Below are 27,020 nucleotides of genomic sequence, written 5' to 3'. Positions count from 1 at the left end.
TTTTAAATATTTTCTGTTCATGTTACCCATTGACTATATACAATCCAGAAAAAAATAGTGTCATTCAAAACCAACATGTATTCATATGTCTTTCCTCTGTCTATGCTTGCCCCCATCTTAAGTGCCACCTACCTTCTCTCTTTATTATATATGGCATACCCAACCTGTAAGTACTGTCTTAAATACCACTTACTTCATGAAGCCTTCTCTGTCATCCCTGTGCTTCCCTGTAGTAAAAAAACTCCTGCAGTTACATTTATTTCATGTCCTATGTTTTATAATATGATAACTCTATTGATAAGAAGTGAAATAGCCCTAAGTTTGTTGTATATACAGTTGTATTGAATGCTCAGAACAGCCCTAAGAGGCAGGTAATATCATTATCTTGACTTTATAGATGAGAAAAATGAGATTGAGAGGTTTCTTGAGGTTTCTTAAGGTCGTGTAGCTAATAAATGAAAGAACCTGACCTTAAACTCTAGAATACTGAATCTCTTAGCCATAGGCTCTCTGCCTGCACTAAAGAGATTCTGCTTCCCAAGCTTTATGATTTTTATATAGAGGTTAATTATCCTCAGTTTACATAGTAGGAAACAGGGACAGTGTTAAATGACTTCCTCACCAAAATATTTATTTGGCTGCGCTAGATCTTAGTTCCAGCACACAAGAGCTTTTAGTTACAGCACGCGAACTCTTTAGTTTCAGCGTGTAGGATCTAGTTCCCTGACCAGGAATCAAACCCAGATCCCCTGCATTGGGAGCATGGAGTCTTAGCCTCTGGGCTGCCGGAGAAGTTGCTAAATGACTTCTTAATGTTCACATATGTACTTAAATAAAGGTATTCTAATCCCCCATTTCTATTAGTCACCTAATACCTCCTATGCTGCTTTGTAATTATTTTATCTTTTAACAGATTCACTCTATAAGACTCAGTAAAGTGTCTGTTCATTAGGGGTAGGAAACAGGTATGAACATTGCAAAAAAAACCCAAAAAAAATAGCGCTGCTACACTGTAGAAAATAAAATTTGCTGGGTGATTGTCCAGATTCCTTTTTCTTAATCACAACTATGTTTTCTTTTTTGCTGCCGCTTGATACATTTTCTTGATTTAACGTTTTTAAGCAAACAGTCCTCTGCATCTCAGGGCCAAATATTGACTTTCTTTATTTCACACAAATAATGAAGTGTTTATGAAAGAACATCAGGGAAGGAACTTCTGTAGGCTTGATGTTTGTTGTGGGTTTGGCACCCAGGGATGCTTGAACTCAGGGTAGGAAAGCCGTTGGGTTCCTGTCACTTCTGTTCAGACTCAGTAAAGCTGATGAAGTGCATCTCCTGGCGTTGGTTCTTTCCTCTGTCATTCTTGCCCCGTAATGGAAACCCTGCTCCATTTCTTATCTCTTTCTCTTTAGCGTGCCGGCGGCACTGCCTTCTGACCTGGTTTAAGCGTCCTCAGTGACCTCTGGCAATCGCATGTGTGGATCCCTTCGAGAATATGCCCACTCAGCTGGATTTTATAGTAATGATTTTATTTCTTACAGAAGTTTGGTTAGAATATTTGTACTCCCCTTATTAAAAGAGAGAATTTCAGAATGTAATTTGCTTCACAAACCTCCCACAGTTATGTTAAGCAGATGGTTGCCAAACACCAGTTCAAAGTAGATTGCTCTTATATGAAATAAAATCCATGCTCAGAAAATCTGGCAGTGGAAGCTGGTCTTCTTCCAGAACAGTCTCTCAGACAAATTTCTCTTTACTCAAAGCTGGCAAACTACTACACCTGTGTTCTACATGCAGTAGAGAAAATGGCAGATGGCACACATCGATCCAAAGTTACTCTTCCTTAACATACTGAATCCCTGTTTTCCTTTACTGGTAACTGGTAACTGCTTTTGCTTTTGATGACACAGGGGAAATAGCAAGAATTTGGTCTTTAGTACTCAGTTCTAGTTTCAGATCTGGCTCTGAATAGATGTGTTACTTCACCCATTTTGAGCTTTAGTTTTCTCACCTGTAAAATGAAGGTAGTATTATATACTTCACAGAGCAGCTGTTATGATTATATCAGTGATGTATGTAATGCACTTAAAGTCTTTTCTTTTATGCAGTGGCCCTTTAATTAATGTTATGTTGCTGATTTGTGTTTAATACCTAGCTCTATTATAATTATTTATGTGCGGTCTCTGTAACTTAAAAAAAAAAGAAGGATGATAGGTAAATCAGCTGCAACAAGAGTTCAATGAACATTTATTGAGCACCTAGTGTATGTAAGGGGAAGACAGTTTTACAGTTGTGAATAAAGCATTTCTTTAAAAAAATCTTATACCATGGGGAATGTAGTGAGTGAAAGTCACTCAGTCATGTTCGACTCTTTGTGACCCCATGGACTATACAGTCCATGGATTTCTCTAGGCCAAAATACTGGAGTTGGTAGCCCTTCCCTTCTCTAGGGAATCTTCCCAACCGAGGGATAGAACCCAGGCCTCCAGCATTGCAGGCAGATTCTTTACCAGCTGAACCACAAGGGAAACTCAAGAATACTGGAGTGGGTAGCCTTTCCCTTCTCCAGCTGATCTTCCAACCCAGGGAACGAACTGGGTCTCCTACATTGCAGGTGGGTTCTTTACCAGCTGAGCTATCAGGGAATGTAGAGTTAAAGGCAAATACATGAATGAAATCACTGTAATGTATCTTTTTGCACAGGGAATACTTCATGAAAAAAGGTAGAAGATAAGTGAGCTTTGAGGGGCTTCCCAAGTGGTGCTAGTGGTAAAGAACCTGCCTGTCAATGCAAGAGACATGAGACCTGGGTTTGATCCCTGGGTCAGGAAGACCCCGTGGAGGAGGGCACGGCAACCCACTCCAGTATTCTTGCCTGGAGAAAATCCCACGGACAGAGGAGCCTGGTGGGCTACAGTCTATAGGGTCACACAGAGTCAATCCGACATGACTGAAGTGACTTACACACAATGAGCTTTGATGATATGCTGACATTGATAAAAGTAGGAGAAAGACTCTAGAAAAAATAAGGATCAGTAAAAAAAAAAAAAGTAAATAGAGATGTATGGGATAAGTTCCAGGAAGAATGACTGGAAAAAGTATGAATAACTAAGGGAGTAATAGGACATAGGACCAAGAGCAATGATGGAACTGTGCTGTGGACGTCCTTAAAGTCCACACTGATACCTTTGTCTTTAATTTGTAGGCAGCAAACAGTCCAGTCAGGGAAAACATTTAAAAGAATAACGTGAGCTCAGCTTTAGGAAGAGAATTGGGGGGTGCGGAGTGTGGCAAAACCTGAAAAGAGAGCCAGCTAGAAAGTTGTTGAAATTGTTCCGGGTGAGAGGACATGGGCGATCTTAAAAGGAGTTCTGTGTTGCCCATTAAGATGCAACAAAAAGAAGTTGGATATGCAAGACATGGCAGATACTGAATCTCTGGGACTTGACAAATGCGGTCATTTATTTAAAGGATGGATAAAAGAATAGACTCTTGTTTGCCTGTGGCATTTCTGTTTAAACTAGGCTTATTTTCTCCACGTTGTACGTTTCCCATGAACTGGTTGTCTGCTGGAAAATAGCAATTTCATCCTTGGGCTGCGGTGGTGCCACTGTGCTGGTCAATAAAGGTGTGTGGTCTGCTGATGGGCCTGCTGTAGAAGGTCATGTGTGTTGTGGGAGAGCATCAGGGGTCACAAGTCTCAGCTCCTTAGTTTTACTTGGTTTTTCTTTTTCAAGGAGGTAGAGTACTTTTTTGGTATTTATTTTGTTGTGATGATCTCTTTAAATGCAAATGAAATACTGCATGAGCTACTCATAGATACGATTTGTCTTTGTAACAAAAATTGACACAAGACTGTCAAAATGTGACCACAAAGGAAGTCCTAAAATGCCATCCTCTATAACTGTTGGTTTAGAGATTAAAGTTGATAATAGCGACTTATTCCTCAAATGGCTGTCTTTACCTACCACCCGTAAGACATGACAGGGAATATAGAAAAAGTAGGGATCAGGAAAAGGATTGAATATTGGCAGACTCTTCAGGAACTTGTTGCACTACATGAACCTGTCCCTGCCTTGAGACCAAAGTAAATCTACAAATGAAAAAGTACTTCATTTGAGTAGGCACAAGCCTCCCAGACTTGAAAGTATTCATCTATACCTCAGTTTATGGAAACATATTTTTATTTTATCTGACCAATGTGTGCTTGAATTCCTCGTATCCTCTTCAACTGATGGGCATCTGAAAGATCTATTTGCTCAGGACTGATATTTTTTCTAAATGTAATACTAATATTAGTTACTTGCTTAATTGGACAGGTAGTATCGTGTCATAGGAAGATGGCGAAGACAAAAGGCAGAAGATCTTGGATTGCTATCATTTACTATTTTAGCATCCTTGGGAAAGTTACTTAGCAACCAACCTCCATTTATCTGTGTCTGTCCTACCTATAGTCTGCTGTGGTTCTGAGTATCCAATGAGAACATGTGAATTGTTTTAAATCAATAAGAATTATAAATTATTTTTCTATTATTACAATTATTAAAAGGATTCTAAATCCTCAGTGTAGAGACTGTTTTATCTAGGCTTCTGTTTTCAGGACCGTCAAGTGTTATTTTTCCCATGTTTCAGGTGATGCAGGAGGCTGAGTCAAAATAAACAAATTTCCCGAGGTCCCAGAACTAGTTAAGTGGCAGAAAGGGGGGTAAAGACCCTGGTTTCCTTCAATCAAGTGCAGAGTAATTTTCTTCTACAGTGCTTTTAGACTAGTAATCGTATTTCAGAACCAGGACTGTCTTGATCAAGTTACTCTAGTAGGTTTAAGAAATATTTAATCTAACTATATTGGGGAAAGGAGAGAGAGAGAGAGCAGGGACTTAAAGAAAATGAGGTAATGTGATGTGCAGAATTAGAATGCTACCCCCAATGCCTCAGCTGCAGTTGAGTGACACCAACGTCTGGACTTTTCCAACCATTTCTAAAATGAATACTTAAAGGAATACGTGAACCGTGAACTTCGAGATGTTCAAGCTCATTTTAGAAAAGGTAGAGGAACCAGAGATCAAATTGCCAACATCCACTGGATCATCGAAAAAGCTAGAAAGTTCCAGAAAAACATCTATTCTTGCTTTATTGACTATGCCAAAGCCTTTGACTGTGTGGATCACAATAAACTGTGGAAAATTCTGAAAGAGATGGGAATACCAGACCACCTGACCTGTCTCTTGAGAAGCCTGTATGCAGGCCAGGAAGCAACAGTTAGAACTGGACATGGAACAACAGACTGGTTCCAAATAGGAAAAGGAGTATGTCAAGGCTGTATATTGTCACCCTGCTTATTTAACTTATATGCAGAGTTCATCATGAGAAACACTGGGCTGGAGGAAGCACAAGCTGGAATCAAGATTGCCTGGAGAAATATCAATAACCTCAGATATGCAGATGGCACCACCTTTATGGCAGAAAGTGAAGAAGAACTAAAGAGTCTCTTGATGAAAGTGAAAGAGGAGCATGAAAAAGTTGGCTTAAAGCTCAACATTCAGAAAACTAAGATCATGGCATCTGGTCCCATCACTTCATGGGAACTAGATGGGGAAACAGTGGAAACAGTGTCAGACTTTATTTTTCTGGACTCCAAAATCACTGCAGATGGTGATTGCAGCCATGAAATTAAAAGACGCTTACTCCTTGGAAGGAAAGACCAACTTAGACAGCATATTAAAAAGCAGAGACATTACTGTGTCCACAAAGGTCCGTCTAGACAAGGCTATGGTTTTTCCAGTGGTCATGTATGGATGTTAGAGTTGGACTGTGAAGAAAGCTGAGCGCCGACGAATTGATGCTTTTGAACTGTGGTGTTGGAGAAGACTCTTGAGAGTCCCTTGGACTGCAAGGAGATCCAACTAGTCCATCCTAAAGGAGATCAGTCCTGGGTGTTCATTGGAAGGACTGATGTTGAAGCTGAAACTCCAATACTTTGGCCACCTGATGTGAAGAGCTGACTCATTTGAAAAGACCCTGATGCCGGGAAAGATTGAGGGCAGGAGGAGAAGGGGATGACAGATGATGAGATGGTTGGATGGCATCACCGACTCAGTGGACATGGGTTTGGGTGGACTCTGGGAGTTGGTGATGGACATAGAGGCCTGGCATGCTGCGGTTCGTGGGGTTGCAAAGAGTTGGACACGACTCAGAAACTGAACTGAAGGATGATATGAGGGAGCTGTTTTGTAAGATGTATGTATTAATTTATTCCCAGTTAAAAGGAACAGAGTTTTTATATTGTTTGAAATTTTTGTTGTGGAAATTTTTTGAAAAATGATTGCACATACCTTAATTTTTGTTGTGAGGATTTTACTTTAATTGTGTAGATGGCTGGAAAGTTTGTTAGTAAATAATTGTGCTTTACATCAGAGTTTGGAAAGCAGTTTGTTTTTTTAACACATTGTTTAAACAGCTGCTGGGCTGTTAACATGAATTTAATCATGTTTGGTGTTTCTTTTTTGAATGTTTAAATGAGATTTGTATGAGCTCAGAGGCAACTTCAACAGATTATTAGATAGACATATTGATTCAATTAGTGTGTATAACACCATTTCAAGTATCTGGCGTAGCCCTGGAGAAATTGATGCTTGTAAGTAATAACACAATGTAAGTGTCCTCTTAAATGTTCACACAGCAGAAACCAAGCATATGAAAGTCTACTTACACATCACACCTGAAAGATTTTTTTCCCCAACTGGATAAGAATGGCATTTTAGCTATCTTTTATTATTAGCAGCATGAAAGAAATATTTCTTTAGCTCCCATAGTGTTGACTACTTACTTCCTTAAAAATTGAGTTGAAAATTATAATTTGGAAATTAAACAGAAATAAATCACTAAGTGAATAGTAATTAAGATAGAAGGCCTATTTTATACTCCATAAGATAAATATTGTATCCTTTCAAATACAGGAAATAAATCATAATCCCTTTGCATTATTTTCCTGGCTAGGAAATTTCAATAATCTGTTCATGGATGAATAGAATCAACTCATACTAATAATAAAGTTTTAAGTTGTATAAAGTTTAATTTAGATTTTAAAAATATTTTAATAATGGTATTTTACGTTCTGGTTTCTATGATTTGTCAAACTTGACATTTAACAAATGATAGGATTATCTGTGAAAAGCTCATCTAAAGATGAGGATATAATTTATTCCTTAAATTTTATAATTCAAAATTAACTGAATATATTTCTCCATGTGTGTAAAAAAGTGATCTTCCCCCAGATGTTAAAAACTGAGAATTTTATTTGAAGCCATAAAGTGCCAGACATTGCAAAATCATATGCTTTCTTACCATCTTACATAAGTGGGTAATTTGGTCGAGTTAATAAAAAATAGGAGTTTCTAAGGAAAAGTTTCTTCACATTTATGTACTATTTAGGTCAATAAATTCAGTATGTAACCAAATTACATGCTAGTAAAATAGTTCCTGTACTTTTTACGCATAAACTCTTTCTTGAGCTGGGTACATACCATCCTGCTAATACAGGTTTCTTCTTTAAGTGAAAAATATTCTTCAGCTTTTAGTCTTAAACCTTCATAATCAATTTTAGCAAAGTATCGATGTCAAACAAACTTTTTGGGCAACACAATATTAGGCACATAATAAATATTTGCTGGTTCAATGAATTTTAAACAGATTTCATTTTGGTCCTTGTGTCTTCTTGGTTGAAGTGGATGAGCTTTACTGTGTGAGGTCTATTAATGTATGTAACAGCATTGTGCATTTCATTTTTAAGTGGTATACGTTTTGAATTGTCTTTAGTTTTTAAAGTATGATGATAGTGGTAATGAAAACTTCATTATGAAATAGACTGAATTAAAATAATGTGTTTTAACAGTTTCACAAAACAGCATGATTTTTCCCCATTTGGTTTTCTGCCTTTTTTTTAAAAAAAAAAGCAGTGATCTATATGTGTTTAGCTCTGTAAATACCCTTATTAGGTTATCTTCTTATTTAATACCATGCTACTGAATTTAAGACAAGTCCAGTGTAACTTTATCCACTTAGTAGTATGTATCTTGAAACTGATAATTATGAAGGCTTTGAGTGTAGACAATCCCGTATGGTTCCTGAAAAAGCTTTTATTATTGAAATTTGTGTGGCCTGGGAATCATTTATAAGAGCTCTTATGTGAATCGCTTGACCTCTTGGCATTGGGGTGATCACTTGTAAACGGAGATGATTAAAACATGCATTTTTATAGAATCTATAAGCTATATCCTAAAGTTCAAGAATAGTAGTTGGAAAGCATAAAGAAGGGGATAAATCTTTAATCCTTAAACATGTTTGCATTATGAAGCAATTTTTTTCATAACTATGTATGTGGAATATTTTATCCTGAAATATATTCAAAGCTGTATCTATATAAAATTGATTATAAAAATCTTTTCAGTCAACAGTTATTATCCTTTAATTGTGTTTACAAACCTCCAAGTGTACTAAAAGAATCAGTGTAACAAAGAATCAGTGTAGCTTTTTTTGATACTTTAAAATTTGACTCCTCTTTATTTAAAACTGTGAACTGTATCATCTCCTTCAAGTTAAAGGAAAAAAAAGATACCTATAATAAACATTTTATTTTTTCATTGAAAATATTCACCTATCTATATTATCATAGTTATTTGTGGCTACAATACTGAATAACAAAGAACAAATTGATCAGTTAAAATCTTATTTCAATCCTATTTTCATTGCTAATTATTCTGACAAAATATTGTTTTCATTAAACTGTTAATGCTTCTCAGTATATAAAAATGTGTATAATTTCACATGGATATGCTTGAATTTTACATTCTTCATTTTGTATCAAGAAAATAAGCTTGAAAAGTAATTCTCAGCCTTCTTGATGGTCCAGCTCTCATATCCTTACTAGAATCCTGGAAAAACCTTAGCTTTGACTATATGGAACTTTGTCGGCAAAGTGATGTCTCTGCTTTTTAATATGCTGTCTAGGTTTGTCATAGCTTGTCTTCCAAGGAGCAAGTGTCTTTTAATTTCATGGCTGCAATCACCATCTGCAGTGATTTTGGCGCCCCCAAAAATAAAGTCTGTCACTGTTTCCATTGTTTCCCCATCTATTTGCCATGAAGTGATGGGACCAGATTCCATGATCTTCGTTTTTTGAATGTTCAGTTTTAAGCCAGCTCTTTCACTCTCTTTCACTTTCATCAAGTCTCATTAGTTCCTCTTTGCTTTCTGCCATAAGGGTGGTGTCATCTGTGTATCTGAGGTTATTGGTATTTCTCCCAGCAATCTTGATTCCAGCTTGTGCTTCATCCAGCCTGGCATTTCACATGGTGTACTCTGCATACAAGTTAAATAAACAGGGTGACAATACATAGCCTTGACATACTCCTTTCCCAATTTTGAACCAGTCTGTTGTTCCATGTCTGGTTCTAAGTGTTGCTTCTTGACCTGCATACAGGTTTCCTGGAGGTAGGTAAGGTAGTCTGGTATTCCCATGTCTTGAAGAGTTTTCCACAGTTTATTGTGATCCACACAGTCAATGGCTTTGGCATAGTCAATGAAGCAAAAATAGATGTTTTTCTGGAATTCCCTTGCTTTTTCTATGGTCCAGTGGATGTTGGCAATTTATCTCTGGTCCCTCTGCCTTTTCTAAACTCAGCTTGTACATCTGGAAATTCTCTGTTTATGTACTGTTGAAGCCTAGCTTGAAGGATTTTGAGCATCACCTTGCTAGCTTGTGATATGAATGTAGTTGTGCAGTAGTTTGAACATTCTTTGGCACGGTCCTTCTTTGGGGTTGGAATGAAAACTAACCTTTCCTATTCCTGTGGCTACTGATGTGTTTTCCAAATTTTCTGGCATATTTACAGCAGCACTTTAACGGCATCATCTTTTAGGATTTGAAATAGCTCAGCTGGAATTCTATAACCTCCAGTAGCTTTGTTCCTAGCAATGCTTCCTAAGGCCTGCTTGACTTCGCAGTCCAGGATGTCTGGCTCTAGGTGAGTGATCACACTACTGTGGTTATCCAGGTCATTAAGACCTTTTTTGTATAGCTCTTCTCTGTATTCTAGCCACCTCTTCTTAATATCTTCTAATTCTATTAGGTCCATACCATTTCTGTCCTTTATTGTGCCTATCTTTGCTTGAAATGTTCCCTTAGTATTGCTAATCTTCCTGAAGAGATCTCTATTCTTTCCCATTCTATTATTTTCCTCTATTTCTTTGCATTGTTCACTTAGAAAGTTTTCTTAATTTCTTACTATAGTTTACCACTTTGATATTTAGTTCTAGTAAATCTATGCTTTTGGATATTCATCTCAAATATGTTCTTCTATAGATAGAAAACCAAGTTCTAACCGTAATGGTAATATCTCATAAACTGGCCTTTTTAAACTATTTTAAATTTTATTTATTTTTTACTGCTGGGTTTATTGCTGCATGGCTTTTCTCTGCATGCCTCAGCAGAGGCTACCTTCTAGATGCAATGCACAGGCTTCTCATTGTGATGACATCTCTTGTTTCAGAGCATGTGCTCTAGGGCTTATAGGCTGCAGTAGTTGTGGCCTGTGGGTGCTCAGTATTTGAGGCTCCTGGGCTGTTAAGCACAGGCTCAATAGTTGTGGCACTTGGGCTTATCTGCTCTGTTGCATGTGTGATCTTCCTGGACCAGAGATCAAACCCATGTCTCCTGCATTGGCAGGCGGATTCTTTTACCACTGAGCCAGCAGGGAAGCCCTGATAAATTGTTAAATGACATTTTTACTAATGTTTAATGTTGTTTTACTGTCCATATTCTAATATTCTCACTAGGGAAAAGATGATAATTTAGTAGAACATCAAGTCATAATTTTGTACTATTTTCAAATTGAAGAGGCCCATACGTTCAGACTTAACCTCTTTTAGATATACAGTTCTTCAGTTCCCGAAATGAAATGTGGGTAGACTTTATACTCATTAAAGGCAGCTTATCAGATGTTGACTAGTTCAAGAATGTAAGTGATAGCATTGCCATGAAATTTGTGATCTTTAGTACATGACTTTAATGTGCAGGAAAATTTGCTCACAGGCTGGTATATGAAATCATGCTACATTAAGTCATATTTTCATTTGTTTTCTTTTATTCTTAATTTTTCCTTTATGTGACAGTTACAAATGAAACATGGGACTATGTAGGGTAACCAGTAGTATTTTTACACTGATTAGAAAAGTTTTCCTTCTCAGAAAAAAATGGAAGAATTTCTCGGAATATGGAAAAACTATTGCATCAAGATACAGAATCCAGAAGTCATAATTGTTATGGCTTAAATATGTTTAACAAAAATGTTAAAATTCAAAATGTAAAAAATTTAACATACATGCCAAAAAAATACCCTGGAGTGAAAAGATATACCAAAGTTTTTACAATACATATCAGACACAGGGCTAAGTTCCTTAGTATATAAAGCATTTAAATTCAGTGAGAAAGGCTGACAACCTAGTGGAAAAATGGGCAAAGAATTTTGATAGGCATTTCTAAAAAAAAGAGAGAGAGAGAACACATTTAAACATGAAAAAGATACCCGACTTCATTCACAATAAAAAATGCAGATTAAAAGTCTAAAGTAAAATAACTAGTTTTTATCAGATTAACAGTTTTGTGTGGTATATTATACAATAATGTCTATAGTAGCATTAAAGAAATAATCTTAATAGCCTGGGTGAATATATTATGTTTGTAAAATAGACTTTATGCAGGTATTAGAAAAGAACAGTGTAGATTTCTGTGTTTGTGCCTGTGTGCTCAGTTGCTCAGTTGTATCTGACACTTTTGTGACCCATGGACTATAGCTCACGAGGCTCCTCTGTCCGTGGGTTTTCCCAGGCAAGAATAGTGGAGTGGGTTGCCATTTCCTTCTCCAGGGAATCTTCCTGACTCAAGGATGGAACCCACATCTTCTGCAGCTCCTGCAAAGGATTCTTTATATCACTGAGCCACCTGAGCAGCCTGGATTTCTTTGTACTAATGTGGAAAATATTGAACAGATATTATTAACTGAAGAAATACATGTTATACATGTATAACATGTATAACATGTATTATACACGTACATGTACACACACAGTTCTAAATAGACAACATGGATTATGGTTGATTTTGAGACCAGAACTGAGGAATGGGTGAACTTTAGGTAGAAAAGGACATAATTTTCATTTTTTATCCTTTCAGCTCAGTTCAGTTCAGTCGCTCAATCGTGTCTGACTCTTTGCGACTCCATGGACTGCAGCACGCCAGGCTTCCCTGTCCATTACCAACTCTTGGAGTTTACTCAGACTCATGTCCATTGAGTCGGTGATGCCATCCAACCATCTCATCCTCTTTTGTCCCCTTCTTCTCTGGCCCTCAATCTTTCCCAGCATCAGGGTCTTTTCAAATCAGTCAGTTCTTCGCATCAGGTGGCCAAAGTATTGAAGTTTCAGCTTCAGCATGAGTCCTTCCAACAAATATTCAGGACTGATCTCCTTTAGGATGGACTGGTTGGATCTCCTTGCAGTCTAAGGATCTCTCAGAAGTCTTCTCCAACACCATAGTTCAAAAGCATCAATTCTTTGGCACTTAGCTTTCTTTATAGTCTAACTCTCACATCCATACATGACTACTGGAAAAACCATAGCTTTGACTAGACGGACCTTTGTTGACAACGTAATGTCTCTGCTTTTTAATATCTTGTCTAGGTTGGTCATAACTTTTCTTCCAAAGAGCAAACATCTTTTAATTTCATGGCTGCAGTGACCATCTGCAGTGATTTTGGAGCCCCGAAAATAAAGTTTCTCACTGTTTGCATTGTTTCCTCATCTATTTGCCATGAAGTGATGGGACCGGATGCCGTGATCTTAGTTTTCTGAATGTTGAGTTTTTAAGCCAGCTTTTTCACTCTCCTTTTTCACTTTCATCAAGAGGCTCTTTAGTTCTTCTTCGCTTTCTGCTATAAGGGTGGTGTCATCTGCATATCTGAGGTTATTGATATTTCTTCTGGCAATCTTAATTCCAGCTTGTGCTTCATCAAGCCCAGCATTTCTCATGATGTACTCTGCATATATGTTAAATAAGCAGGGTGACGATATACAGCCTTGACATACTGCTTTCCCAATTTGGAACGAGTCTGTTGTTCCATGTCCAGTTCTAACTGTTGCTTCCTGACCTGCATAGAGATTTCTCAGGAGACAGGTCAGGTGGCCTGGTATTCCCATCTCTTTAGGAATTTTCCACAGTTTGTTGTGACCCACACAAAGGCTTTGGCATAGTCACTAAAGCAGAAGTAGATGTTTTTTTGGAACTCTCTTGCTTTTTTGACGATCCAGTGGATGTCAGCAGTTTGATCTCTGGTTCCTCTACCTTTTCTAAATCTAATCCTTTATGATGATTAATTTTTTGTTACTCTGTTAATGGATTCTTTAAACGTATAAGGAAACAACTTAAAGAAAGAAAATTCTTAATCAATTAATTAAAATGCTTCAGGGAATACTACCTGAAATACCTCTTGTATGCCACAAATGTCTTAGCATATTGGAAATATTAAGATGGAAAAATATTTTCCATACTCTTCTCAAAACCCAGTAAAGCAGTGCTAATTTGTAAATAGGGTAAAACCCAAGGTATACATATTCTATTAGAGATGAGGCAAAGAGGCTGTATATCCCTTTGTAGTTCTTAGGTTAGTTTTCGTACTGTTAAGTTAATTGATCTTTACAAAAACCTTATGGAATAAAAAGAGCACTTTTGTCCAAAGAAAAATAATAGTAAGCCCATTTTTTATATTTAGACATTTAATGCTTACATCTATCCTAGGAAGTGGGTGCCATTATCATTCCGATTTTATAGAGGACATGGAGAACTTAGTAATATGCACAACATGACACTCCTTTTATAATACTAAGTGCCACTGCTAGAAACTTTGCTCTTAGTAGCTAAACTATTGTGCTTAAACTTTATTCTGTAATCTGAATTCATCTCCACTTTGTAAATGAAAGACATAAGATTCAGAGGTTAAATAACTGGTTCAAGATTATACTGCGGTAAATGTCAAAGCCAGTTCTCCTAACTAAACTAGTGATCCCCACGTTGTACCACACTGCCTGTGGCTCACAGGGGAGTTCCATGGAGGGAGTATGGAGGAGTCATTTTGATAGTATGTGCTACCTATCATAAGAACTAACAATGAGGCAGAGAAGGGGTGGTTTCTCTAAGAAAACAATTGCAGTAAAAAAAAATGTACTTCCTTTTTATGAAAATATTTCCTCTATTCAAGTAATACCAAATAATTTGTTTTGCTTAGTAACTTTGATATGGTTTCTTGAGAAATTTTCAAGATCAGTGGATAAAACCTGGTATTCTCTTAAAGCTTGCTTCTGCTCTGTGAAAGGACTCTGTCAGCTATCCAGCATGAGGGCTGTGCTAACAAAATTCCAACTTTTCTGTGGGATGATCCAAAAACAGCAAACAGAAGGCATTAAATTTCTTAACAGTCACAAGTGCGTGCACGCATGCTATGCCATTCCTGTCATTCACTGCTTTTTGGTGTGCATAGATTAAAGTTGGAATACTTTGATTTGCAGACTAATATGTTCTATGGAGAACTTTTTTCACACAGGAAATAAAAAAGCAGAGTAGCTTAAGAGCATGTGAGTTCTGTGTACTCTGCCCTTCATCTATATAGCTGTCAACTGACTGTATGTATTTAGTCTGATTTTTAGAATATTTGCCTTGCCTGGGTGACTTCATGTGTCCAAGACATTTGCTGGCTTAGCATCCCAAGTTGTTTCTCTTGCTCATTTCAAAGGCAGGTTTACACAAGTGCTCTAATGGAAAACAGAGACTATGAATTGTGTGTGTATATGTGTGTGTGTGTGTGTGTGTTGTTATGTTAAGAATAGGTGTAGCTCAGTGGGGTGGGTTAAGTAGTATCTCATCTTGTCCCTTTCATAATCCTGTCTCAGTCTCAGTCACCTTAGTGACAAACTCAAAAGTCTAACAATACCAATTGTTTAATGACTTGCTTAAAAAGTGTACCCCTGAATTTAAGAAAAACATGTGTGTAAAAATAAAGCATCATTCTGTTTACCTTGAGCTTCCCTAGGTCATCTTCACTTTCATACCAAAGCTTCACTGGAATAACTTGGAGCAAAGCACGTATAATGTTGCATGAGGGATGGACTTTATTCTATAGAGAATATGCTGTATTCTACAGTATTTCCAATCATGTTAATAGAATGGCAATATGTGGGAAAGAGATGTAGGTGACAACATATAACATGCACTCAAAATGTCTTCCTTTCTTCTTTAAATTACAGCAAATTCAGTAAAGCTAGAAATGCAGAGTGATGAAGAGTGTGACAGGAAACCCCTGAGCCGCGAAGATGAGATCAGGGGCCATGATGAGGGTAGCAGCCTAGAAGAACCCCTAATTGAAAGCAGCGAGGTGGCCGACAACAGGAAAGTCCAGGAGCTTCAAGGCGAGGGAGGAATCCGGCTTCCGAATGGTAAACTGAAATGTGACGTCTGTGGCATGGTTTGCATTGGGCCCAATGTGCTTATGGTACATAAAAGGAGTCACACTGGTAAGCAGCTGAAAGAATAACCTGATGACTGCCTGTGACATCTGATGTTGATATTACCTGACATCTATTCTCTTTCCTTTTTATTCAGGGGTGGCAATGGTGAAACTCCTTTTTCAGAATTCTGCTAGTATTGGATTGCTGTAAAGCAGCAAGTAGCCTGGGTCTTGACTTCCAGCCTTCAGATCTGAATAGCATATCAAAAAGTTGTTTGGGATTCAGTTTCCACAGTTCTTAATATAGCAATAATATGATGAGGGTTCAAAAGGTATAGGAGAATTTCGTTGTGTAACTTGATCTTTTTGTACTCCTATACATATTTTACCATACCCATGGGCAGAGAATAGAGTTTGCTAGCTAAACGTTTATCCTATAATGTGGTCCTCATGCATTTATATAATAGTGGATCATTTTCACCTTATCTAATTAACTTCTTGAAATTCAATTTTCAATCAGTCTTTGCCTTCCATGGGTCTGTGTAGGAGGCATATACTTATTTTTCCCCAGTTCCAGGTCATCACCCTTTTCCTTTAATTTTTAACTATAACTCCTGCAAGGAGATAACATAGGGTAGAATGTAACAAAGGGTGGTAGGAATGTGTAATCATAGAATCAGATGAGGAAAAGGACCTCAGATTAATATACTTTTAGACATCTGAGTAATGTGAAAAACCAACTCAGTGAGAAGGCTTTATTTAAATCTCTAAATCCTTTGGTAAAAAATTTAAGTTCCTTTTGATGTAAACACAAGAAATGATACTGTGATAAAGTAGGTGGATCGTTGACTCTTAAAAAGTTTCAAATTCCTGTGAAATTTGATTTAAAGGTAATGATAGCTTTAACTATAATTCAGAGAGGTATTATAGAGCAAAATAGTAATAAGTCATACACTCAGAGTTTTAAAATATGACACTCTTTTGGAAGAGAGATAAATCACAGTAAAGACATTGATTTAAAAGACTTCTAAGTAATCAATTTAGTAAGTAGATGCTTAAAACATGAGAGATCCTGGGAACATTGATGTCTTCTTAGTCCAAACTTCTCATTTACATATGAAGAAAATGAAGCCCAAAACAGTTAAGTAATTTATCCATCATCCCTTATGTAGTTAAGAGCATTTTGAGGTTAGGCTCAGTGTTTCCTGATGTCCAAAGTGGTTTTGTTCAAATATTCTGTGCTTCGTGTATCAATACTCTAAGGCTGATAGTTTCATTACAGTGAGAAACTACACATTAGAATCACTGTACCTTAAGTGAAATCATCAACTTCAGGGCCTACACTCTTATCCAGCCATACAGTCAGTTACATTTTTACTTTTTATTTTGAATTTCCTTTTTAAATAGCATCATATTTTTAAAATATTTTTTAGAATTTATAGTAATATTTGTATTACTAGTGAAGATGGTTTTTCTTTTAATTGTTAGAAATGTCTCATGGAAAAAATTAAAAGATCAAGCTAAGTATCATGTTTGATAAGAAAAAAAGAAAAAGACTGTAAAACATGAGTCTACTTTGTTTCTATGCTCATGAAGTTATTCTAACTGCAGTTCTAAAAGAAGAGATCCACAAAGTTCTGACGTACCCGTCATCTCAGAGAGATTATATTGAGGGAGATAACACACTTTGGGATGTCTCCATCTCACACCTAACAATGTAGAAACTCAATAAAATTAGTAGAGTGACTTTTCAGTTGAATTGCAAATAGTATTTTAAGGCTGAAAAATATATTTTAAAAATTTTTGTAACATTTTTAATAAACCTTTTTTGGTTTGAGTTTAGAACATTCAAAAAATCTGAGTGTACTCTTGAAAATTTAGGTTAATTGATGTTTCACTGTATCTACAGTGACTTTCATGAGGATTGTTGGTTTATAAATACAGAAATAATTACCCACCTACTGTACTGTCCATTCAATATTTACTATGGTAAAGTAGAGTTGCTGCTGCTGCTAAGTCGCTTCAGTTGTGTCTGACTCTGTGCGACCCCATGGACTACAGCCTACCAGACTCCTCCGTCCATGGGATTTTCCAGGCAAGAATACTGGAGTGGGTTGCCATTTCCTTCTCCAGGAGATCTTCCCAACCCAGGGATTGAACCGAGGTCTCCCGCATTGTAGGCAGACACTTTACCGTCTGAGCCACCAGGAAACTATTTCTAAATAGTTACACAGATTTTCATGAGTCCTGGGAATATAGGATTCACTCAGCTGGTAAAGGCAAGGAAATAGACTAAACAGACTTTTTAAAAATATTCTTGAAACGCTATGAATTTTTAATATTAATAAATATTTATTAGAGTATTGGGAAATTTTTACACTTTTCTCAGATCTGGGTGGTTTTTTGTTGAAAGTTACTAGCAATTCATAGAGGTGCTTGAGCTACCTGCCATACATTGTTAACCATGAAATTGTGATGTGTCTTTAAATTAGCCATTTTTATGTGTATTTCTGATGACCCAGTTTATGTGTCTTAGTGGGTCATGACATTTTCAATTCCATTTTAGCACTGTGAGAATAGAAAGTCTATTTGTGTTTCTTTAGATTGGCAAAAAATGTAGTTGAAATATAGACATTAAGCAAATGTTTTCTCCTTAATTTGATGAACTATCTTCATTTTAGAACTTCCCCCTTTCACCAACTATTTATAGCTTGCTAGTATAAAAGACACTGTCTTCAATCCTTAAATCCCTTTGAGAAACATAAGCTTCTGTGTTTTTAGCTCACAGAATGTCTAATATAAAATTGATAGTGGAAAAAATACACAATCAATCACCCAATTTGTTAAAATGACATGGAGTATCAGCTCTAATTCACTTCTTTTTCTTCCTCTTTCATACTCTACTAAAGTGTCAATTCCAGTGCCTTATTAACGGCTTGGTGTTACCTCTTTGGTATTGCTACTTTAGTAGGTAATCAGGTAATATTGTCATCGGATACTCCAGGCACTCTTCACTGGGAACGGAGTGAGAAGAAAAGAAGTAGGGGTAGTAAATCAATTCATGAATGAACACAAATTGATACAAACACTATAAATATAGAATATTCTTAATTTTGCCTCTCTTTGGGGTAGAGTACTCACATCTTTGTAACTTAAGTTTTCAACACCATATTTTGTCCATTGCAGCTTTGTGGAGCCATTTTCTTGCTCCAAGGCCCTCTCTACACATAGTTGGGATTTTTCGTATTTGTAGGTGGTGGTTCCAGCAACACAGGCATACCCTCTGCCTTTGATTCACCAAAGTAAACTGATGCATGTATATTTGCATTTCAATTGAATAAACATAAATCTAAAAATGTGTTTATGAAAATACATAAAATATTGAAATATAATTTATTCCATAATAAGAATAGTAGATAACTTCACTCAGTGTATAAAAATGGTCCTTGACTAGATGAGTAGATTGATTTAAAAAAAAGAAATGGATTTAGGATGGAAATGAACAATAATGTGGCTGCATGACTACATCTTAATTGTTCTCCTGAATCCAGAGTTCTTAATCCAGACTTCAGTGCCCACACATCAGAAGATTATCACAGATACAATAGCCTACTTAATGTTTTTGAATTGAATTTACCCTATAGTGTTACTGATGTGTTTATTAAGTTTGTAACTTTCTCCTGAAAGTTGTTTTTGTTTACATGTGAAGAATATGATTAATATGTATATTTTAGACAATATGTAATATTTAATATATATTTAAACCAACTTGAAAAGGACCAATTGATTCAGTCTATGTATTAAAAGAAAAACAAATTATTAAAAAATAACTGAGGTGTATTGTTTCAAGTTACATAGACAATACAGTTAGTCAACTGAACCTTTCAGTTAATTATCAGATAATTTTACACATATCTCTGTAAGGTGTAGGCCAGGAAAATCATTATTTCTCAAAGCTTCATTTGCTTGAAATCAAAGTGCATTATTGCCATAGTCTCTTTCCTCTTACCAAAAGTGGGCTCATGACCGTTACCTTCTTCATGCCTCTTTCTTCCCTTCCCATGGCCATGGGAACAGAATTAGCAAACGCCTTCTCACTAAGACTTACTCAGCAACAGGGCAATGTTTCTGGCTATAATTAGACATTTCTCCTACCCCTTTAGGATGATTATATAAATACAGAAATAATTCTTATTAAAAATATTTGAGGATATCTGGAGTATTTTGTAAATGTAACAACTAAATTATCCTGTCATTAGTCTCATAATTAAGTGAATTAACAGTTATTTTTAAAAAGTGATCCTTACTGTTATTTTTCAGATTAGCATTATTTTGAATGAGGAATTCAGTAGCCTAAATTAGGGATTTTAAAATATTTCAACTCAAAGATTGCAGGAGGCTTAAATAAAATCAAATTTAGCATTCTACCAGGAGTATTTTCCCAAGGCAAATGTGATTTCAAATATTTTTGGTCAAAATATTAATTTGTTTTAAAGTTATTGAGTACTAATTTGTTATTGCCTGGGAAACCTTACATAGATTTCAAAAGTTAAATCAAATATTTTTATTAAGATGTGTAATTTGCATTTGCTATTTTTTTTACTCTCTAAGAAGTTAATTTCAATAATAAAATCCTCTTTCCTTTTTATTACTAATTCCATGACAGGAGTGGGAAGTAGAATATTCTGATTTTAAAAACCTTTAGGCTGTTAGCCCATTGAAAAAAGTCAAAGAATTAAGTTGTATATGTATGTATGTCTGTGTGTATAAAATTTTAAAAATGATTTACCAAAATTAGATTTATTTTTAAACTTTGATTATTTTATAAAATATCATATGAGAGGTTTTAAGTTAAATGTTTCCATTTTAACCTGTATTTAGTGCTAATTTTTCAGTTTTACCAAATGAATCAAACAAATTAAACTAGATAAAATTTAAGGTAACTTTAACATTATGGATAATTCTTTTTCAACCATCAATTTAGGGACTTTTTGTAAACTTACATCATAAGATCTCCAAAGAAAAGAACCTAAAATTTGGTACCCACACACACACAGGTTACTTTTTTTTGGAATATATCTCATTAAATTCCGAAATGAGCAAGCACTACAGAATTCAAGATACATCTGATCTGTCAATTTTTCTTTAGGCTTTATAATCTATATGATAGAATGTGCAGTGGTAACTGCTAGAAGGTGACTATAGTTTATTTTATTTATTCCTCCTAGCTTTCTTTAATAAAAAGAATCATTGAGTTTGTGTTATTTTAAAGGCCTCTCCCAAATATATTGTGGTTTCATTGTTCACTGTTATTATGAATGTTTCAGCTAAGGATGAGAAACATGAAAATTCAGTGTAAAATTTTTTGAGACCTATTAAAATTATAGTCATTATCTAACCTCAAGTACAGACATGGTCTAGTTCAACCAAAAGGGAATTGTTTTTTAATTTAATTCTTATTCTAGTGTTGAGTTTTAACATATTTGTGTTATTTATATATTTATACTTTATTTTATGTCTATCTTGAGATAGACATATTTAAAGGGAGTAGTTCATGATGGTTTGGTGATGTTATTAGTTTGATCCTACTTGCCAGTTTCACACCCTCACCAAACTACATGTTTTTACTTTTGATGACTCTGTTGACAGCCAATTGATGGCTATTGGTTGACAGACAACTGATAATTCTGGCTTAAACAATTTTAGAGCAATATCAGTAATAGTATAAAATGTTCCCATCAAATAAATTATTTTCACAAGAAAAAGAGAATATATGTACGGGAAATATCTGGGCGAATAATTTTTTTTGGATTTTCTCTGATTCTATCAGGAAATTTTGCCACAGGTTTTATTGTTAGTGACTGGGAAAATCAATAGGCCTAAGCTCTATTTTGAGATTTTTGTGATAATGAGCTTTGTAACCCAGTTCATTCATTGAACCTCTTTGGCCCCCAGTAAGAAAATGATCAGCTAGAGAGTCAGACTGTAGGTCCTTTTCAGCTCAAAGTTTGTCATTTTTTTTAAGAGATAATAATATGGTACAATAAAGAGAGCAAAATTTTGCAGTCAGATTGACCAAGAGTCATGATCAGCTCCGGTACCTATTATCTGTGACTATAATCAGATGCTTTGATATTTGAACTTCCATTTGTTTATTTGTAAGTGGAAGTTATTAATACCAAATTAGTAATGCCATCCTGTGGTTTGAAATATTGTATGTAAAGCAACCTGTAAAACCAGTTAATTGATGGCACCTAGTTGTTCAACCAGTGGCCAAAGTTCTGATTGTTGTTCTTTTCAGTCAGTGACAAGAATCCTGTAAAATTTATATGAAGAAAGGAAAGGGCACTTGACCTAAAGTTTGGGACTTTGGTATTAGCAAAGCAAATTCAAGGAAGATAAAGGTTTAGAGGACATAGGAGGGAGATGGACATTCTCAGCACAGAGAACTGGCTCTGGTTAACACTGTAGAGCCAATTAGTCACTTGCACATAACCTACTTGATCTTCCCCACCTCTTTACCCTTCTGCAGGTGAACGTCCCTTCCATTGTAACCAGTGTGGAGCTTCTTTTACTCAGAAGGGCAACCTTCTGAGACACATAAAGTTACACTCTGGAGAGAAGCCGTTCAAATGTCCTTTCTGTAGCTATGCCTGTAGAAGAAGGGACGCCCTCACAGGACACCTCAGGACCCACTCTGGTAAGTGCCACCAGCTCTTTAAGAAGAAAACTAAAATGTGGGAATTCAGAAGTGTGCTATAGAATAATTCAAAGTAACTTATAGCTTTGGTGCATAGCTGAGAATGAGGTAGATGATTTTTTTTTTGTACACATTGAATAACTGACAGATTTTGCAGGATGCATTTGGCCCTTCTTTTTTAGGTTTATAGACTTGGCAGAAAGGAGTACTGTCAACTGAAGAGTTTCAAGCCATTGATGAAAACAGATGTTACATAAATTTTCTATAATTTTTAAATTTTATAATTATTAATGAAGTAATTATGGTTAATCCAGAATAATGGAAAACCCAGTAAAAAATATAGTTACATGTTGATGTTAGCATAGAGGAGAGGAAAGCTGTGATTTTTTTTTGACTGATAGAGTACCTGGGCTGGGACTTCAGAGGGTGTCAAATATAACTATTTTAAATTTGAAAATATTATGTTCATTAAGAAATTGGCTGTGAGAGTATTTTATATTTAATTTTAATCCTCCGTGTTTCTTTAACTTTCAAACTATAGTCTTGGATGCTCTCTGAAACTTTTCTCTGCTTCATAAATCATCATTACAAAAATCTAGACTGTTTGATTTTTTTTTAAATACCAGAATATAGTACATAAAAGCAAAAGAATGATTAGAAATCTGAATGAATTTCATTTGACTTTTAGCATGAATTGCCATAACCAAGAAGTTAAAGGTGGAAAATTAATATAGAATACTCTCAAGTGAGTTTTATATGCTCCTTCTGTTCATAATGACATATTAAAATTTAATTTTAATATGAAGATATGATGAAAGTGATATCTTCATCTACATTGACAAATTGACAGAGTACTGTGGGTTGTGAGATAATGCTTGTATTATCTTTCTTTACGTTTTTCCTGTTAATCCTTAAGGCTTTACCCAGTTTTTTAACATGAATGTGAAATATGTAAAACTATTCTAGACATTAACTTGGTTAAAAAATAAAATTAATGAATATTAAAATATTTTAAGCATGTGCTTTATATTCTTCCCTAAAGTTATTTCCTTTAGCTGGCCATGAGCTCTGGCTTATTAAAGCATTAGTCAGTTGACCAAGGATTATATTAATATAAAACATAGCTTTCCATGGGAATGAAGTTGAGGCAAAAATATAGCTGTAAGCATGTACTTCACTCTTTACAAAATTTACAGAATTGTGTTGTGTTTAGTATTGTGATTTGGTGTATACATTTACTCTACCTGGTGACTGCTAGATTGCTTCTAGAAGGTTCATTGTCTGATGACACCTCCAGAAGGCATTTAACCTTCATCTCAATTTCTGTCTCCTTGATTTCTTTTTTGCTCTTTTAAGAGGTTTATCCCTGTGGGTAGTGTCTAAGAAGTCAAGACACCTTGGTTTCCGTATTAGACTGAGCTGGGCAGCTAAGCTACACTCAGTTTTTTTATACATATAGGCAGGCATGGCTCATCTTGGGGCTCCTATTTGGTGTCTAGTGGAGTGAGGGGAGGGAAAGATGGTGCTCAATAGTAAACCCCTTACATTGGCTTTGACAAGGCCAGACACCATAATTTATATGGTTCAGTATAATTATAAAGTTTATGTGCACAGAGCAAAGCTGTTTCTAAGAAATTGTAATTTTTTTTTTTAACTATTCTATATGGCTTACAAGATCTTAGTTCCTGTACCAGGGATCAAACCTGTGACCCTGCAGTGAAAACACAGAGTCCTAACCACTTGACAGCTAAGGGCATTCCCTATGAAACTGTAAATTTTGTAAATAAATACTTTGCTACTTTGAGGTTCAAAAAAAAGATATGTCTCTATAATTGCCATTATGATTTTGCAATTTAGTATACTAAGTTATGGCTTTTGCAGATATATAAATAGATATGCTCAAATTGGCTAATAAGGAGAGTTTAATAGAGAGATGAAATGGACAGATGGGTGTCATCCACCTACTGCTTCATTAAGGTGTGATATCAGCTCAGACATACTTTGAATTTGAAATACTAGCCATCACCAACGGTGTTCATAATAGATGAAGCATAAGAGATAGCTGCCAAGGTCCACCCTTCTCTAACTGATCAGAAAGCTCGAGTTGGTCATTATAACTTTCTTCTTCCACTGCTGATTCCATTTCCCCTTACTTTCACCCTCTTTTTAGCACCTGGGCTGGACAAGGTTCTTTGATGGGTGATCCACAGCCTAATTCCTAAACATTTTGAGTATTTGGTGACCTTTTCTTCCTTGGATCACTATAGCTTTTCAATAACCAGAATTACTGGGCAAGTTTTTGCTAGAGATGTCCCGGTAAATCTGCTGAGCTTCTAACTTACTTGTCCTTGCCCGTATCATATAGCAACAACCCCAAATCATTTTGGTAATCTGGAAAATTTACCAGCCAATAGCCTCCTTCTCTTTCTGTTAATTCAGCAGCTTGAAATGCCCCCATATAGGCAGGGAGTAGTCTCAGCTGTCAATAAAACAGTAACAGAACTCTGATCCCTGGTGGAAACTTTTGGGCATTGAGATCTCCAAAGCCAGCAATCCCAAGGTTTCAGCACAGGAAGCGAAAACCCTTTAAATGGATTATATGATGTATTGTGGCCACTACTACTTTAACCTCTTTGTAATCAAACTTATGCACTGTGGCAACGGGGGAGATAGATGACTTTAGGCATTTATCATATCCTATAGAACATACTCAAACTTCTCCCAGCTAGCAGTCATACATGAACCATGCCACTTGTGAGCCAGTATACTCTATTTGGCCAAATGATTCTGGATAATGTGGCATGAGATATGGCTAGTGAAATCTAGAAACGGTTTGGGACCATTGCTATATTTCCTTTGCCTTGAAAAGAATTTCCTGCTTAAAGTCAATATTTTAAGGAATACTGTAGTGGTTCTTAAAGGCATTCTATTACATCCAGGTGAGGAGGAGCATACAAAAGCACCAAAGGAAGGGGAAGTAAATCTATATCCTGAATATCTATCAATTCCTATGAGAATAAATTTCTCCCTCCTTCAGGTGGAAAGAAGTCCATTGTAATCCACCATCCAATAGTGCCATATCAGGGTCCCATTGGAAGGTGGTGAACTCAGGAGTTGTGGTAGTTAAATTAGTCACAGAGAGGGGGAAATCTATGTTGTTGAAGTCTATAGAGTTTCCATCACTGCCCCTCTTTTCACTTTGTACGTGGGCCACTTAAGCAGGCACTAGGGTGGCCAGGTAAAGAATCTGATACCCATAGTATAGATTATCTGATTGTTTTGAGTCACCCATCACATAATCTTTTCCAGACTACTCAGAGCCTCCTCCACAATGGATGCCCTCTGGAGGAAATTCACGTAAGATACCATATTGTCACACTGTACCAGTTCTGAGAGTCACATATGCATAACTCTCCCCCCAACCTTCTATCTCCAATCTTCCAGTCTTGTTTTTCCAAGTCCTTGACTATATGGCCATGCCATCCATCATTTCCTCATCTATCTTTTCTTACATGCAAATTGTACAGCCGGAGAGGTTATCTTTTCACTACTAGGATTTAGGGGGAGCCCTCTTCATTGGGCCTCTAGTACAATAGTTGCAGCTAGTACCAAATGCCATGCAGTCCATTCACAGGCTGGATTCATGCAGTTTTATCCTATGTTAATTGGTCATTGAGAACACCCCATGAGGCCAGATTGTGAGAGATTGTGAAGCAGTAGCGGCAGGTATCAGAGACACATGAGTTACTTTCTCATGAAGTATATACTTGGAAAGTATATACTCCCCAGACCTGTGTGGTCCATTTCATTTAATAATGAAATGCTCGTGTGCACATCTTATTTTGTATGTTGAATCAGATTAACACATAGTTCATTTTGTATAGTTTGAGCCACACAGTCATTTGGAGTTTCACGTCCTAATACTCAGTCTTAACAAGAGTCCAATAGCAAATTAGGATCTGCTTTTCAAATGGCAGATCATTATTGAGAAGATCACATATATTTCCTCCATTGGGGATCTGCACTCCAATGCTGCAGTAACAATTACATCACATACCATCTTTGCTTGACACATGTATTTCCAAAAATCATGGCATTGCTGGATCCTAGAGCCAGAGGTCTACATGGCAGCTTTCATTGCAGGAGAGGTATACTGCAGTCCCAGTAGGCCTTTCTTGCCCCAGTCCACTCTCAAGGTGGACAGCCTTGTGGATTATCGAATACGTGCATTAGAGCAGAAGACCCAAACATAGTATATCTTGTTTCTAAAATTCAAAGAGGGGACACCACATTTTCTGCCTCTTCCTTCATGATGAAAGGTACAAGGTATAGCAACTTATCATTTACTGTAGAGGCTCTGTTTCCACATGCCTGCATCGCTGGGCCCCAGAAATTTCACCAGTGCTGCAGGTGTCTAAACTGTTCATAGAGATCACCTCCTATCCTCCCGCATATATCTTAATGAGACATTTTAGTGTTTACTACTTCCGGCTCACCAAATCCAATTAGTATAAAACCATGAAGGTAATGCCCCAGGTTGATGTTATGTGAGATATCAACATGAACAAGATTTCTTTGCCATCAGTTCAGTTCAGTTCAGTCACTCAGTCATGTCCGACTCTTTGCAACCCCATGAGCTGCAGCACGCCAGGCCTCCCTGTCCATCACCAACTCCCGGAGTCCACCCAAACCCATGTCCATTGAGTCGGTGATGCCATCCAACCATCTCATCCTCTGTCGTCCCCTTCTCCTCCTGCCCTCAATCTTTC

The 27,020-nt window shown here is 36.4% G+C and overlaps 1 protein-coding gene across 39 annotated transcripts in view; it reads left to right on the top strand.

Moving 5' to 3' along the window:
* The window catches only part of IKZF2 (IKAROS family zinc finger 2), a 188,741-nt gene that overhangs the window by 109,388 nt on the left and 52,333 nt on the right, over positions 1 to 27,020 (top strand). For 21 of the 39 annotated variants that reach the window (XM_081583007.1, XM_081583000.1, XM_081582994.1 and 18 more), the window contains 2 exons: positions 15,352 to 15,540; positions 22,084 to 22,251. In XM_081583007.1, the coding sequence (XP_081439133.1) occupies positions 15,352 to 15,540; positions 22,084 to 22,251 (357 nt within the window). Of the gene's footprint in view, positions 1 to 15,351; positions 15,619 to 22,083; positions 22,252 to 27,020 lie in introns of all 39 variants that reach the window. The other 18 variants (XM_081582987.1, XM_081582985.1, XM_081582980.1 and 15 more) reach the window with 1 other exon arrangement.

The sequence above is a fragment of the Giraffa tippelskirchi genome, chromosome 3 (genome assembly GCF_054371585.1).
Source record: "Giraffa tippelskirchi isolate mGirTip1 chromosome 3, T2T-mGirTip1v1.2.pri, whole genome shotgun sequence".
Lineage (NCBI taxonomy): Eukaryota > Metazoa > Chordata > Mammalia > Artiodactyla > Giraffidae > Giraffa > Giraffa tippelskirchi.
This window is presented reverse-complemented; position numbering and strand designations above follow the sequence as displayed.